The sequence below is a fragment of the Lynx rufus genome, unplaced genomic scaffold (genome assembly GCF_022079265.1).
Source record: "Lynx rufus isolate CCGP_SWC_20201006 ecotype Redwood Valley unplaced genomic scaffold, mLynRuf1.p SCAF_7, whole genome shotgun sequence".
In the NCBI taxonomy this organism is placed as follows: domain Eukaryota; kingdom Metazoa; phylum Chordata; class Mammalia; order Carnivora; family Felidae; genus Lynx; species Lynx rufus.
Window position 1 is genome coordinate 117,658,557 of NW_025814889.1, and position 15,276 is coordinate 117,673,832.

Below are 15,276 nucleotides of genomic sequence, written 5' to 3' on the forward strand. Positions count from 1 at the left end.
AAATCAGAAGGATTAAAAATAAGGGAAACTATAGAATTTAAGTGACACTATGCTAGCATAATGCATTCCTTACTATGGAATTAAAATACTTCAAGTCCATTGGCTCACATATCTCCTCTCTGGTGGTATTGCTGATTTATGGACCAAATGCCTTATTATCTTACTCTGACCTGGAAATTGTTCTGTCTTCTTGCTGATTCATTGTATATTGATTTTAGAGTTTAAATTTTTGAGGGCAGTAAAATTTAAAGTTAGGGGATTTTTAAAAAATTTGTCTCTCATACTGTATTACCCATAAAAATTTGATTGTATTGGCTGAGTGAATGGTACATGGTGAAGTAGAGAATAATGATACAAGTAGTTTAGCTGATAAGAGAAAGACAAAAGTAGGTCAAAGCTAGGGAGAAGATACAGAGTTTAAGAAGAGTTTAAGAGAAAAAGTTTAGCATATTTATATAATGGGGATGAAGAGCCAGAAGAAAAGGAATTGAAGATATGAGAGGGGTTAATGATAGAGCAGAATCCTATTAGAAGAGGGAAGGAGATGATTGAAAACACAGATAAAGTGATTCATCTTCAGTGGAGGGTGGGCTGCAGGGCAGACGCCTCATCCTCTGATATAAAAGGGAAGGAGGAAAAGACTGATGTAGATTAGAGTGAGTCTATTAGTGTGGAGGCAGAGAGTTGAGTTGATGCCTTCTTATGCCAATCATCTGATAGAGTAGGAAGCAAGGGATATCTGCCAACAGCGGAGAGCAAGGGTGGACAGTTGGACCGAGGAGAGAGAAGATGGTTACAGAGTGGAGAGGAATGAATGAGGAATGGATGGGGAAGCTGACTCCAAGTTAAAGGACTGGCCAGCACAAAGTTCTGGCTGAAGTTGAAGACCATGAATTTTTAAGAAGCCCCATCTGCATAGTGGTATGACATTATCCTGGTGTGTTATTTTTAGTAGCTGTGACAGCAGAATATTTGTGACAGCAGAAATATGTACAGGGCTGGATTTTTACAAATGATAGTATGGGTTAAAAGTTCATAATAAAAATGGGTACAGAATGAGTGAGAGGGAAGTGACACCCTCACGGTCTTTAAAGGCTTGGTGACTAGGAAGATGTCAAGAGACCAGACATCTCTGTGAGGTCAGAGACCAGAAAATCAGAATCTGAGAGAGCTGGAAGGATAGGTATTTGAGGTCAGAAAGTAGGATATTGGAATTTAAGATTTCTGATATATAGCACTCTCTGATCATCTGTCCATTACTTCATTCATCCAAAAAATGTTTTTGAGTACTTACCATCCATTCAGCAAATATTTATTGCACATTGATTCTGTGCCTGGTATTATGCTGAGTACAGGGGATAAAAACAAATTAAATCCTTTATTTATTTAAGAAATATTGATGGGTTGCCTTCTCTTTGTGGTCCCTGACTTCAAGATAAATCCAGTCTGTGGGAACATAGATAAGTAAGTAGGTAATTATGGGTCATTGCTATAGATGCTTTCATTGCAAAGAGTGCCAGGGGAATTAGGCAGAGGAGTACCCAACCCAGCAGTGGGTAATGTTTAAGGAAACATACAGAAAAGGAATCGTGAAGTTGAATACTGACAGGCAGAGAAAGAGGAAGACAAAGGGTGGAAATGATATTATGGAAGAGAAAACAACATGTACAAAGTTCCTGAAGCTAGAAATCTCATAGAGTTCTTGTGGTCCTATGGGTCTCAGTGTCACAGAAGCATAGATGCAAGGGGAGGGGTGGGTATTGGGATAAGATGGTAAGAAGAAGAGACCACAGAGGAAGTCTGAGGATTTTGGATGGACTGATGCTATTGGTGTTCAAGGTTGGTAAGTCCGTCCTGGCAGTATTAGAGGAGAGCCTTATTAAATTTGAATATCTGGCATTTGAATGAAGGAGTTTTATGATAGTTTGGATAGTCTCAGATGACTGGTGCCTGATTTTTGTTGGAAAACTTTGGGGGTGTGTTCAGATTCATTTTCTCATCAGATGCTTCTGAAGCCCCTTGCTACTATCTGGTACTTGGAGGATACTAATACTTCAGTCCTATTTCTACATCAAATAAAACTTATCTTTCTTTTAGAACTGTTTCTCTCAGGAGTAATTTTGTGGCCTCTCAGAGCCTGGAGAGAATAAAGCCTCTGGGATTTTCCCTTTTGTTTTATTATGACTGAATCTGGTCTTCGTGCTGTCATAATATGCTCATTCCCCTGTTATATCTCTATCTTCCTACCTTTGACACTGGGGGACACACTGGAGTTGTGAGAAGTCAGAAGTTTTCATGCTTTTCTCCCTGTGTGCCTTTTCCTTCTATTTCTTAAGTGAAACTATTTTAACTTAAGAAAAATTGTAAGTATAATGTCCTCTTAGGATAGAATCATGAGATGCATTTAGAGGCTCTATTTTTTTTTTTTTTTATGAGGGGTCCTCCACAAGGATTTCACCAACTAGGAACATGTTGAATATTTATTTAGAAGTTCTGAAATCATCTATAGCCACCTCTGCTCCTCAATGGTAGTTTTTTATCCAAGTGTTAAGGCTTAATGATCAGTCCTTAGAGTACTCTCGTAAACAATGATGTTATGGCTCAAATAATTGCCAAACTTTCTCTCTTTAAAGAAGACAAATAAATTTCTTTCCCTTGGCAATCATTTCTGCTGAGGTATATTACAGAATGGTTTACATTATCATGATTTTGTAATAAAGTTATCCCCAAATCAGTAACTAATGTGTCACCTGATACCATAAAAAGGTTTGAAAAGCCTGGGTCTTTTTCTTTTCAGAACTCTTAAATAATTCATACCCTGTTTTAGTTTTTCAGAAGTTTCCTGACCTTGTGGAGCTGCATAATCTCATCAGGTGTCCATTTTATTCCTAATCAGTTATAAGTGGACCAACTTGTTGCCAGGAGTGAGAGACAAACCTTTGATAATAGCTTGTTAGCTTTCTAAATGAAATGACTGGTTTGTTTTTTGATTATGGGGATTTCCAACCTCCCCCCACCCCCTTTTTCCTGTCTTGGTTATTGGGCTTCTGAAAGTCCATGTTGGCTTTTTATTACATTAGTGGTAATTGGATTACTAAGTATAATTATTCTTCCTATTTTATAGCATTTTAGTCAAATCAATTCTATTTGCTTTTGGGGAAAGAATATAGGTAAATCAGTTTTTTTTCAGAGATCTTATCAGCTCTTTTTAATTGTTCCATGTTGGAGTCTTTCCCATAAAGAGCAAATTCTTTCTGATTCTGACCCCCTCCTGTGAAGTCATATTTTGACCCCCTAGACTTCAAACTATTGACGGGAGATTTTAGCTAACTTACATTTCAAGTTTTAACGGTATTTTGTAGGAAACTTCATCCAGGTTGCCTTTCCATGCTTCTTTTTAACTTAGCTTTGTATTACGACAAGATACATAGTAGTTAGGAGTATAGGGTGTTGGGTTAAAGTTTTGGTTCTGCTACTGACTAGCTGTATGATCAAGGTCAAGTTACTTATGCTCTCCTAAGTTTTAATTTCTTCATATATAAAATGGGGGTTCTTGGGAAGATTCAAGGAAATGATGCATGTAAAATGCTTAGCATTTGGCACAGAACAAGCAGTCAATAAATGTTAGCCATTATTATTATTACTACTACTACTACTCTGTCTTCCACTTTAAGCATTCTGGAACATTCTGTTTTATCATATCAGAGCTATTTTTTGGTGTTCTAGATATACTTTCCTCTATCAAACTATATGTTTCTTTTTGTGTTGTCTCCGAGATTGATCTTATAAATTGTATATTTTATTCTTAGCAATAAAAAAATATTTCTTTCCTGGATTCTTGGATATGACTTAACTTTTCATCTCCTTCTAAAATGTATGTAATAGTGCTGAGAATCCAGAATATACCTCAGGAGGTCTACTAGACAAGTAATAAATATGGCACTTTATTATTCCAGTCTTATGATCGTTTTTTATGGATAGTTGTTAATCATGACCTTGAAGATTGCATTATATCTTTCCCCAAGTGTTTTGCTGCACTGTCGATGTCAAACGTATTTAATGTCAATCTGTCCTCGTAAGCATTGAGTAACTTCTAAAAAGAAGCAGGTCTGTTTCTCTATGGGAACTATAGGCAGAGATTTACATTCAGACAAAAGTACTTTGGACTTCAGTACAATTTTTAATGGCAATAAAACAATATGTTTTGATGGACATATTAGGCAACATGTTGGACGTGTTATAGGCAACAGTCATGTCCATACTGAGAACATTTTCTCTTTTTACAGTTGAATAGAGCTGGTTTCATGGGAATTTTCCTTTCTTGACTTTTTGGGACTACTTTTCTGGTAATATTTTTTTCCTTTTATTTGAGGAACCCCCTTTAAAAAGCCCTAATCACTTTCTTTTTTAAAAATTGATGTATAATTGACATATAACGTTACATTAGTTTCAGGTGTGTAACGTAATGGCTCGATATTTGTATATGTTGCTAAATGATCACTACAAAAAATCTTAGGTATTTGTTATCAGTTACAAAATTTTTTTTCTTGTGATGACAACTTTTCAGATTTACTCTCTTAGGAACTTTTAAATAAGGAATACAGTATTATTAGCTGTAGTCACTGGGCTGTACATTACACCCCCATGACTTATTTTATAACTGGGAATTTGTACCTTTTGACCCCTTTCACCCATTTTTGTCCCACCTCTCACCCCCAACCAACTGGCAACCACCAATGAACTTGGTTTTTTTCAGATTCCATATGTGAATGACATCATATGGTATTTGTCTTTCTCTGACTTATTTCACTTAACATAATGCCCTCAGGGTCCATCTATGTTGTCTCAGATGGCAAGATTTCATTTTTTTTCTATGGCTGAATAATATTCATACATATGAGTTATATATTCATATATATATAATGTGTCTTGGCTATTGTAAATAATGCTGAAATGAACATGGGGGTATAGATAGTTTTTCTAATTAGTGTACCAGTCACTCTCTTATAAATGGAATGCTTTTAGCAACTCAATGATTTGGCTTCCTAAGTTAGGATTTTAATTTCTTTTTTTTTAATTAGTTTCATTTTTTAAAAATATTTGAAATTTATTGTCAAATTGGTTTCCATACAACACCCAGTGCTCATCCCAAAAGATGCCCTCTTCAATACCCATCACCCACCCTTCCCTCCCTCCCACCCCCCCATCAGCCCTCAGTTTGCTCTCATTTTTTAAGAGTCTCTTATACTTTGGCTCCCTCCCACTCTAACCTCTTTTTTTTTTTTTTTCCTTCCCCTCCCCCATGGATTCCTGTTAAGTTTCTCAGGATCCACATAAGAGTGAAACCATATGGTATCTGTCTTTCTCTGTATGGCTTATTTCACTTAGCATAACACTCTCCAGTTCCGTCCACGTTGCTACAAAGGGCCATATTTCATTCTTTCTCATTGCCACATAGTACTCCATTTTGTATATAAACCACAATTTCTTTATCCATTCATCAGGTGATGGACATTTAAGCTCTTTCCATAATTTGGCTATTGTTGAGAGTGCTGCTATAAACATTGGGGTACAAGTGCCCCTATGCATCAGTACTCCTGTATCCCTTGGGTAAATTCCTAGCAGTGCTACTGCTGGGTCATAGGGTAGGTCTATTTTTAATTTTTTGAGGAACCTCCACACTGTTTTCCAGAGTGGCTGCACCAGTTTGCATTCCCACCAACAGTGCAAGAGGGTTCCTATTTCTCCACAGGATTTTAATTTGTAACTAGCACTAGGTTTTACCTTGAGTACTATTATAGAATTTATCTGATTTATATAAATCAAGGACTCTGTTTTAGACTTTTGTTACCTTTCATTTAAGACCTTAGTGCTTTTATTAGTCTATTTCAAATTGGGCCATGGAATCTGAGTTGGGGAGTCTAAAGTTAAAACTTATCAAGACTGAATCAGAACATTTTAAACATATTGTCTTAAAATGCATTATAGAGCATCCTTGTCTGTCATAATTTCATATATCTTTCATTCAAAAACACATTTACTGAACCTAAAGAGATAAATAAAGCACTGTCATTGTGGCCAAGACACTCATTGCTTAGAGAGTGTAGACAATCACGTACACAGATCGTATTGTGTGATACCTGCTAAAATAAAGAATGGTAAATGACGAGAGTTAAATACCTAAATGTGTGGGACTTCTTTTGGGAGGATTCAGAGGTGATTTTTGAGTGAGTCTTGAAGCACAGAAAAGGATGTAAAACCCTTCAGGAAGAGGAAGTTGCATGGGAAAAGCTTCAAGGCATGACAAGCACAGGTTCTCAGGGAAGGATAGGAGGTAGTTATGGGAGAACAAAAGAGTAGAAAAGGAGATAAGGCTAGAAAGTATAATCATGATCAGAATACAAAAGACTGTGGAGGAGTTTGCACTGTAACAAGTATAGGAGGAGTCATTGAAAGGCTAGATGACTGGAGGTTGAGGAGATTAGAGATTGAGAGAAAGGGTAGGAAGCTGATTAACTCATTTCAATCAGTGGCTCCCAGTCACTGCTGTACGTCAAAATTATCCTTGACATTTGTTAATAATACAGATGTTTGGGGTACCTGGGTGGCTCACTTGGTTAAGCCTCCAGCTCTTGATTTCAGGCCAGGTCATGATCTCACAGTTTGTGAGTTTGAGCACGGAGCTTGCTTGGGATTCTCTCTCCGTCTCTCGCTGCCCTCCCACCTCCGCCGCACTTTCTCTCTCAAAATAAAGAAATAAACTTAAAAAAAAAATACAGACGCTCAAGCCTCATCCCTGGAGATTTTTATTAAATAGGTTCGGAGTGGGGATGGAATATCTTAATTTTGAAATAAACTCCATAGATGATATTGATCAAGAGCCAGGTTGGAGAAATATCTGTGCCATGGCAGAAAGCAGGAAGTTTTAAAAAATCTCAGTTGGATTCATGGATATGGAGAGAGAAGCTGCTAAATTCAAGTCAGAAGATGCTAGTGTCCGACTGGTTTACTGGAGCATGAACTGCTGAGGCAAATTTTGGAAATAAGTGTAGAAAACCCAGGGCAGTTGGCTAGCCAGTTGAGATAAGGTCGAAAGTAGTGTGTGTTAATATTAGGGCCAGTAAACCAGTGCTGCTGGTGCATTTTATAGGCTGCACACATAATCCAGAGGACAGAAACTTTTAAAGTATTGGTCCCTTCCCTTGTGTTGCATAATTTTTCCTCAGGCTGATCTCACCTGTTCTTATGCAGCCTAAAATATCTTGGTCTCCACAGTCTGTGACGCAAATGAAGGCACATTAACATTTAATGTTCAAAATATAATAGCTTTCATCTCCCTTCTGTTCAAGTAGGAATGTCTTTAAAATTTTCCACAGTTATCTGGGAGGAATCTACTTATCTTTTTCTGCTCAAGCTTCTTCGTCATTTTGTTTCTGGTCTCTTCCTCATCAAGCTCCTACCTATTGTTGCCTTTTGAGGGAACCCTGCTCTGTGGGCCTATCTGTTCTCTCAGGGAGCCAAATCTGGTCTTTTGTCTATGGTATAGGGTGGAAAGGTCAATGAGCCTCTGTCCAGCCCCATAGTTGTTGTGTCCTCTGGGCTGAACTGGCACTGCTGATTCCTTGATTCTCTCATAGTGTGTTAAGACACAGCTCCTTTAACATCTCTCTTTCCATCCATTTTCTCCATTCTTCTCAGTTTGGTTGAATGAGTGAAAAAGTAGAGATAGTAATGAATAATAGATGCCATCCTATCCCCTTGATTGATTCATTCATTCAATGATTCAAGTTATACTGAGCACCACATGTCTGTAAATTAGTTTTGAGTCTAAACAGCTAAGGTCTTTACCATGTAGGCCCTAGGAACATGGTTACCATTTAATACACCCCTTCTCACATGATGGAGTAATTGTCCTATGCAGATGGCTAAGATTCTTAACGATAAATGCCAAAAAAAAAAAAAAAATTTTCAAGCCCTCCTTGCAGAGAACAAGCAGAATTTAAAAGCCCATTTACTATTACAGATAAATTTTAATCACAACTAATGATTTTAGACCTTAATGTCAGCCATTTCCTATAAACAATAAAAATGAGTTCATTCTGATCTCAATTTAGGTCAATCTTTATTTTAGAAGAAAATGTATGATACTACAGTTTTATAATCTACACTCCCACAGGGAACTAGTTTACTCACTCAGTTTTAAATATCACTTTGATGCAAATGACTCGTGGATCCTATCTCCAGTCTTACCCTTTCTTTTGAGCTCAAGTCCCCATCTCCAAATGGAAGCTTTGAACTTAGCATGTCTTCTGCAGGGGAGACAGTACAGGTTTTTGTATCAGAGTGAAATGTATTTGAAATTTGGTAGGCAGACATCTGTCTTCTCATTTTCGGTATTTCTTTTCTTAAATTTATTAAATTGGCTGGAACTTCCAGAACAAAAATGAATAGGGGCATTGTGTCTCCTTCTGGATTTTATTGATAATTCTTTTAGTGCTTCCCTATTAGCCATAATTTTGGCTATTGGCTAAAATTAATATTTTTCTCATGCTAAGGCAAGAGCTTTCCTGGTTTACTGAGGTTTGCCACACCCCCATCTTTACTGAGGCATAATTGGCAAATAAAATTGTAATATACTTAGAATGTATAATGTGATGATTTGATGTACACATAGAGTAGTCTCCTCTTATCTGTGGTTTTGCTTTCTGAGGAATCAGTTACCTGCAGACAACCACAGCCCAGAAGCAGATGATTCTCCTTCTGATGTATCCTCAGAAGGTCAGTAGTAGCCTAATGCTGTGTCACAGTGCCTATGACATTCACTTCACTTCATCTCATCACATAGGCATTTTATCTTCTCACATTGTCACAGGAAGAGGATGAGTACAGTACAATAAGATATTTTGAGACCACATTCACATAACTTTTATTATAATATATTGTTATAATTGTTCTATTTTATTATTAGATATTGCTAATCCCTTACTGTGCCTAATTTATAAATTAAACTTTATCATAGGTATATATGTATAAGAAAAAAATAGTATATATAGGGTTTGATATGTCTGTGGTTTCAGGCATCCGTTGAGGGGCTTGGAATGTGTTCCTGTGGATAAGCAGGGACTATTGTACATTATAAAATGGTTACCACAATCAGCTTAATTAACACATTTATCATATCATGTAGTTACCTTTTTTTTTTCCTGAGAACACTTAAGATATGTTTTCTTGCCAAATTTCAAGGATGCAATACACTATTATTAAGTGTAGTCACCATGCTCTACGTTACATTTTCAGAACTTATTCATCTTATTTTTTTTTTTTTTTTTAAATTTTTTTTTTTTTTTTTCCAACGTTTATTTTTTTATTTTTGGGACAGAGGGAGACAGAGCATGAACGGGGGAGGGGCAGACAGAGAGGGAGACACAGAATCGGAAACAGGCTCCAGGCTCCGAGCCATCAGCCCAGAGCCCGACGCGGGGCTCGAACTCACGGACCGTGAGATCGTGACCTGGCTGAAGTCGGACGCTTAACCGACTGCGCCACCCAGGCGCCCCAACTTATTCATCTTATAACTGGAAGTTTGTGCCTCTTGACCGAATCCCCTCTTTCTTGCCCTTGGCAATCACCATTCTACTTACTGTTTCTATGAGTTTGACTTTTATTTTTTCAGATTACACATATACATGATACCATACAGTATTTCTCTTTGTCTGGCTCATTTCATTAGTATAATGCCCTCAAGGTCATACATGTTGCTCCAATTGGCAGAATTTTCTTATTTTCTAAGGCTGAATAATATTCCATTGTATATATGTAACACAGTTTCTTTATTTATCAATGGACACTTAGATTGTCTTCACATCTTGGTGATAGTGAATAATGCTGCAATGAACATAGGAGTGCAGATAATGATTTCATTTGCTTTGGATAAATACCCAGAAGTGGGATTGCTGGATTATATGATAGTTCTATTTTTAATTTTTTGAGGAACCTCCATACTGTATACCACATTGGTTGTACCAGTTCACATTCTTACCAACATTGTACAAAGGTTCCCTTTTCTCCACATCTGCACCAACATTTGTTATCATTTGTCTTTTTGATAATAGACATTCTAACAGGTGTGAGATACTATCTCATGGTGGTTTTTATTTACATTTCCCTGATGATAAGTGATGTTGAGCATCATTTCATGTACCTGTTGGCCATCTTAATGTCTTTTTTGGAAAAATGTCTATTTGGGGTTTTTTTTTGTCCATTTTTAAGTTATTTGACTGGATTGATTGCTATTGAGTTTAGAGTTCCTTATATATTTTAGATATGAAGGCCTTATTGAATGTATAGATTGCAAATATTTTCTCCAGTTCCATAGGTTGTCTTTTCAATTTGTTGATTGTTTCCTATGCTGTGCTGAAGGTTTTTAGCTTATTTACTTTTGTTTTTGTTGCCTATACCTCTTCTGTCAGAACCAAAAACACTTGTTGCCTAAACCAATGTCAAAGAGCTCTTCCTTTATGCTTTCTTCTAGGAGTTTGTGGTTTTCAGGTCTTATGTTTAAGTCTCTAATCCATTTTGAGTTGATTTTTGCATATAATAAGATAATGGTCCAATTTCATTCTTCAAATATGGATATCCAGTTTTCCCAATACCATTTATTAAAGAACATATTTATTAAAGAACCTAAAGAACCTTTCTTCATTGTATATACTTGGAGACTTTGTCAAAAATTAGTTGACCATATTTCTGGGCTCTCTATTTTATTCCATTGGTCTTTCTTTCCTTCTTTTCTTCTTCCTTTCTCTCTCCCTTCCTCCTTTCTCTCTCTCTCTCTCTCTCTCTCTCTCTACCATATTTTTGATTACTACAGCTTTGTTATATAGTTTGATCAGCTTTGTTCTTCTTGCTCAAGTCTGTGTTAGCTATTTGGATCTTTTGTCATTCTATATGAATTTTAGGATTGACTTTTCTATTTCTGTGAAAAATGCCATTGGAATTTTCATAAAGATTGCATTGAATTGGTAGATCATTTTGTGTACTATGAATATCTCAATAATATTAATTCTTCCTACCCATGAACACGGGGAATTTTTCCATTTATTTGTATCTTCTTCAGTTTCTTTCATCAACGTTTTATGCGCAGACCTTTTTTACCTCCATGGTTAAGTTTATTGCTATTTTCTTGTTTTTGACACTAATATAAATGGGACTGTTTTCTTTATTCTTATTTTTATTTTTTGGATAGTTTGTTGTTAGTGTATAGAAATGCCACAGATTTTTATATGTTGATTTTGGATCTTGCAACTTTACTGAATTTGTTTATTGGTTCTAACAGTGTTTTGGTTGAGTCTTTGCAGTTTTCTCTCTATATAATCATGTCATCTGTAAACAGAGACAATTTTCTTCTTTCTTTTAGATTTAGATACTTTTTATTTCTTTTTCTTTTCTGATTGCTTTGGCTAGGATGTCCAGTAACAAGTTGAATAGGAGTAGTAAGAATGGGCACTCTTGTCTTCTTCCTGATCTTAGTGGGAATGCTTTCAACCTGTTGCCATTGAGTACGATGTTAGCAGTAGGTTTGCCATATATGGCCTTTATTATGTTTAGGTATGTTTCTTCTATATCCAGTTTGTAGAGGTTTTTTTTTTTTTAATTATAAAAGGATGTTTAATTTTGTTAAATTCTTTTTCTCATTCTATTGAAATGATCATATTATTTTTATCTTTCATTTTGTTGATGTGGTTTATCACATTTATTGATTTGTATCACATTTATGTTGAGCCATCCTTGCATCCCAGGAATAAATCCTACTTCATCGTGGTGTATGATCCTTTTAATGTATTGTTATATTTGGTTTGCCAATATTTTGTTGAGGATTTTTGCATTTATATTCATCAGAGATGTTGACCTGTAATTTTCTTTTGTTGTAGTGTCCTTGCCAGGCTTTGTTATCAGGGGCATACTGGCTTCATAAAATCAGTTTGGAAGTATCCCCTTCTCTTCATTTTTTTTTAAATAGTTTAAGAATGATTGATATTGATTCTTTAAATTTTTCTGATTCTGGGCTTTTCTTTATTGGGAGGTTTTTGATTACTAATTCATCTCCTTACTTGTTATTGGCCTGTTCATCTTTTCTATTTCTTCATGATTCTGAGTTGGTAAGTCATATATTTCAAGTTATTGATCAATTTCTTCTAGGTTATATAATTTGTTGGTGTGTAATGTTCATAGTAATGTCTTATGATTCTTTGTATTTCTGTGGTATCAGTTATAATGTCTCCTCTTTCATTTCTGATATTATTTGAGTCTTCTCCCTTTTTCTCTTAGTCTAGCTAAAAGTTTTTCAGTTCTGTTTATCTTTTCAAGAAACCAGCTCTTATTTTAGTTGATCTTTTCTTTATTTTTCTGGTCTCTATTTTATTTATTTCCCTTCTCATCTTTGTTATTTCCTTCAGTCTAATTTTAGGCTTAGCTTTTTGTTCTTTTTCTAGTTCCCTTGAAATATAAAGTCAGATTGTTTATTTCAGATCTTTCTTTTTTCTTAGTGGAAGCATTTTCTTTATAAACTTTCTTCTTAAAAGTGTTTTTGATGCATCCCATAGATTTTGGTATGTTGTGTTTCCATTTTTATTTGTCTTAAGATTTTTAAAATTTTCCTTTTTACCTCCAATTTAAAAAAAAAAATAAACAATGAATATTAAAGAAGTTCAAAAAAATTTTTTTGGTCATTGAGCCTATAATCATATTTTTTTCTCATTTGATTTATAGATAAATTAAATTGTATTCATACACTTTCTAATATTAAATTATCCATGTATTCCTGGGAGAGAGACAATATAATTACCATACATTATTCCTTTAATATATTGCTAGATTCGATGTATTAGTATTTTATTTAGAATGCTTGCATTTATATTTGTAAGAAGATTGCCCTATATCTTTACATGCAGTCACTTTTCAAGTTTTGTTATCAAGGGTATAATAATTTTGTCAAATTATTTGAGAAGCTATCTATCTTTGTCTGTAGTTACAAAATTTTTAAATAGTATAGGAGTTATCAGTTCCTTGAGATTTGAATTTTTTTTTTCATTTTTTTTTTCAACGTTTATTTAATTTTGGGGCAGAGGGAGACAGAGCATGAACGGCGGGAGGGGCAGAGAGAGAGGGAGACACAGAATCGGAAACAGGCTCCAGGCTCTGAGCCATCAGCCCAGAGCCTGACGCGGGGCTCGAACTCACGGACCGTGAGATGGTGACCTGGCTGAAGTCGGACGCTTAACCGACTGCGCCACCCAGGCGCCCCGAGATTTGAAATTGTTTAAAAATGAAATCAGTTGAGACTGACGTTGTGGGATGAATTTTTTGGATATGTTTCTCAGCTCTATCACTATCTTGCATTCAAATTTTCTGCCTCTTAAATTAGCTTGCTGATTTTGTATTTTCATCCCTAAATGGTCAGTGATGTTTTGCATTTTTTTTTTTGTACTTATTGGCCATTTGTAGATCTTCTCTGGAGAACTGTCTGTTCAAAACCTTTGTCCGCTTTTTTTTAATGGGGTTATTTGTCTTTTTATTATTGACTTGTAACAGTTCTTTATGTATTTTGAATACAAATCACTTATCAGATACATGATTGGCAGATATTTTCTCTTATTCTGTTGGTTGTCTTTTTACTTTCTTGATGGCATCATTTGAAATTTTTAATTTTGATGAAGTTTAATGTATCTACTTTTTGGTGTGTGTGTGTGTGTGTGCGTGTGTGCGTGCGTGTGTGTGTGTGTGAGTTTGCTTGTGTTGTCATATCTAAGAAACCATTGCCTAACTTAAAGCAGTGAAGGTTTACTCATATGTTTTAAGAATTTTATAATTTTAGCTCTTACATTTGGGTCTGTAATTCATTTTGAGTTAATATTTGTATGTAGTGGATGTAGGGGTACTTTATTATTCTCCATGTGGATATCTGATTGTCCTACTACCGTTTGTTGGAAAGGCTGTTTTTTCTCTATTATCCGTTTAATTTTAATCTTTATGTGGATTTTTGCTTTGGACCTCAATTAAAGAGTCTTTGCCTTTTAATTTAGTTTAAAAGACAACTTTAACCCATTTACATGCATTATAGTTGTGGATATATTTAGACTTTCTTTGGAAATCTTCAGATCTTTAGATTTTTATTTTTTTGTTTTATGAATTATCTCTCAATGTGTTACCTTTTGAAATGGTGCTTACCTTACTTTCAGGCTCACCGAATAGGTGTTTTTATTTCTCCTTGCTGATAGTAAGAAACTTTCAATAATATTCATTTCATAAGTCACATATGCCAGTAGTCTCATTACTTGAGAGTCACATTTCAAGTTGCATTAAGGGTAGGTGTATAGTTCATCAGTATATATAAATGATTGTGCTATGAATTAGTTAAGGACAGTGAAATTATGATGTTAGATATTCATAGGGTTTGATATGAAAATGAAATGTTTAATATTAATATAATGATAAGCATATTAGACATGTAAGTATGCCTCCATTACTTTATTTAATTTATAGCTATTTTTTACTTGGCCTTATTTAGTAGCTAAAGCATTCAGTGCTCGAAGCAGGTATAATTCTGAGGCTCAAAAAGCTATATATAGCAAGATAATGTTGTTTAACATTACCAGAATTCTAGAAATATAAATGCACTTCAAATCTTGAAATGTATTTTTCTATGTTCACACTTTATTATAGGAAGCATATTCTTTAATTGAGAAGATTGAAACAGAACAAAATGCCCTATATTCATATCAAAAATATGTGGAGAGTTCGAAAAGAAAGAAAAGCAGTATCCCTCCCCCACCTATCCTGCTATCCCGAACTCATTGTTCTGTGACATTGAAACCTGCTCCATTTATTTCAGATGTTAAGGTATGTTGCCCATTGTGATCTTTATTTCAGGCAAAGCGACACAAGTACTTTTATGACTATCATGATTGATACCTCTGTTGCTCTTAGGACTTGAATAGTCTTATTTATAAGCACTGAACACTGGGATTAGTATTGTAATGTCTTAACTATGTTTCTTCATGACCTTTCCTTCTTTATGCTATTTCCCTTTATGCTCTATATATAGCCTTGCTATCCCCAAATGTATAGTAAGGAGAAACAGTAGAGAAGTATTTCTGTCTTAAGTATCTTTATCACCATGGCACGGTCATATGCTGACCCAAGTGTGTGTTCAAGATGGAGAAGGTCTCAGATGACCTGGAATCAGACATTTGAGGAGGATAGATGTTATTCTCAGAG

At 35.3% G+C, this 15,276-nt stretch overlaps 1 protein-coding gene across 1 annotated transcript in view; it reads left to right on the forward strand.

The window, feature by feature from the left end:
* The window catches only part of CFAP54 (cilia and flagella associated protein 54), a 290,869-nt gene that overhangs the window by 69,376 nt on the left and 206,217 nt on the right, over positions 1-15,276 (forward strand). The window contains exon 20 of the mRNA XM_047065944.1: positions 14,722-14,898. Within this exon, the coding sequence (XP_046921900.1) occupies positions 14,722-14,898 (177 nt within the window). The remainder of the gene's footprint in view (positions 1-14,721; positions 14,899-15,276) is intronic.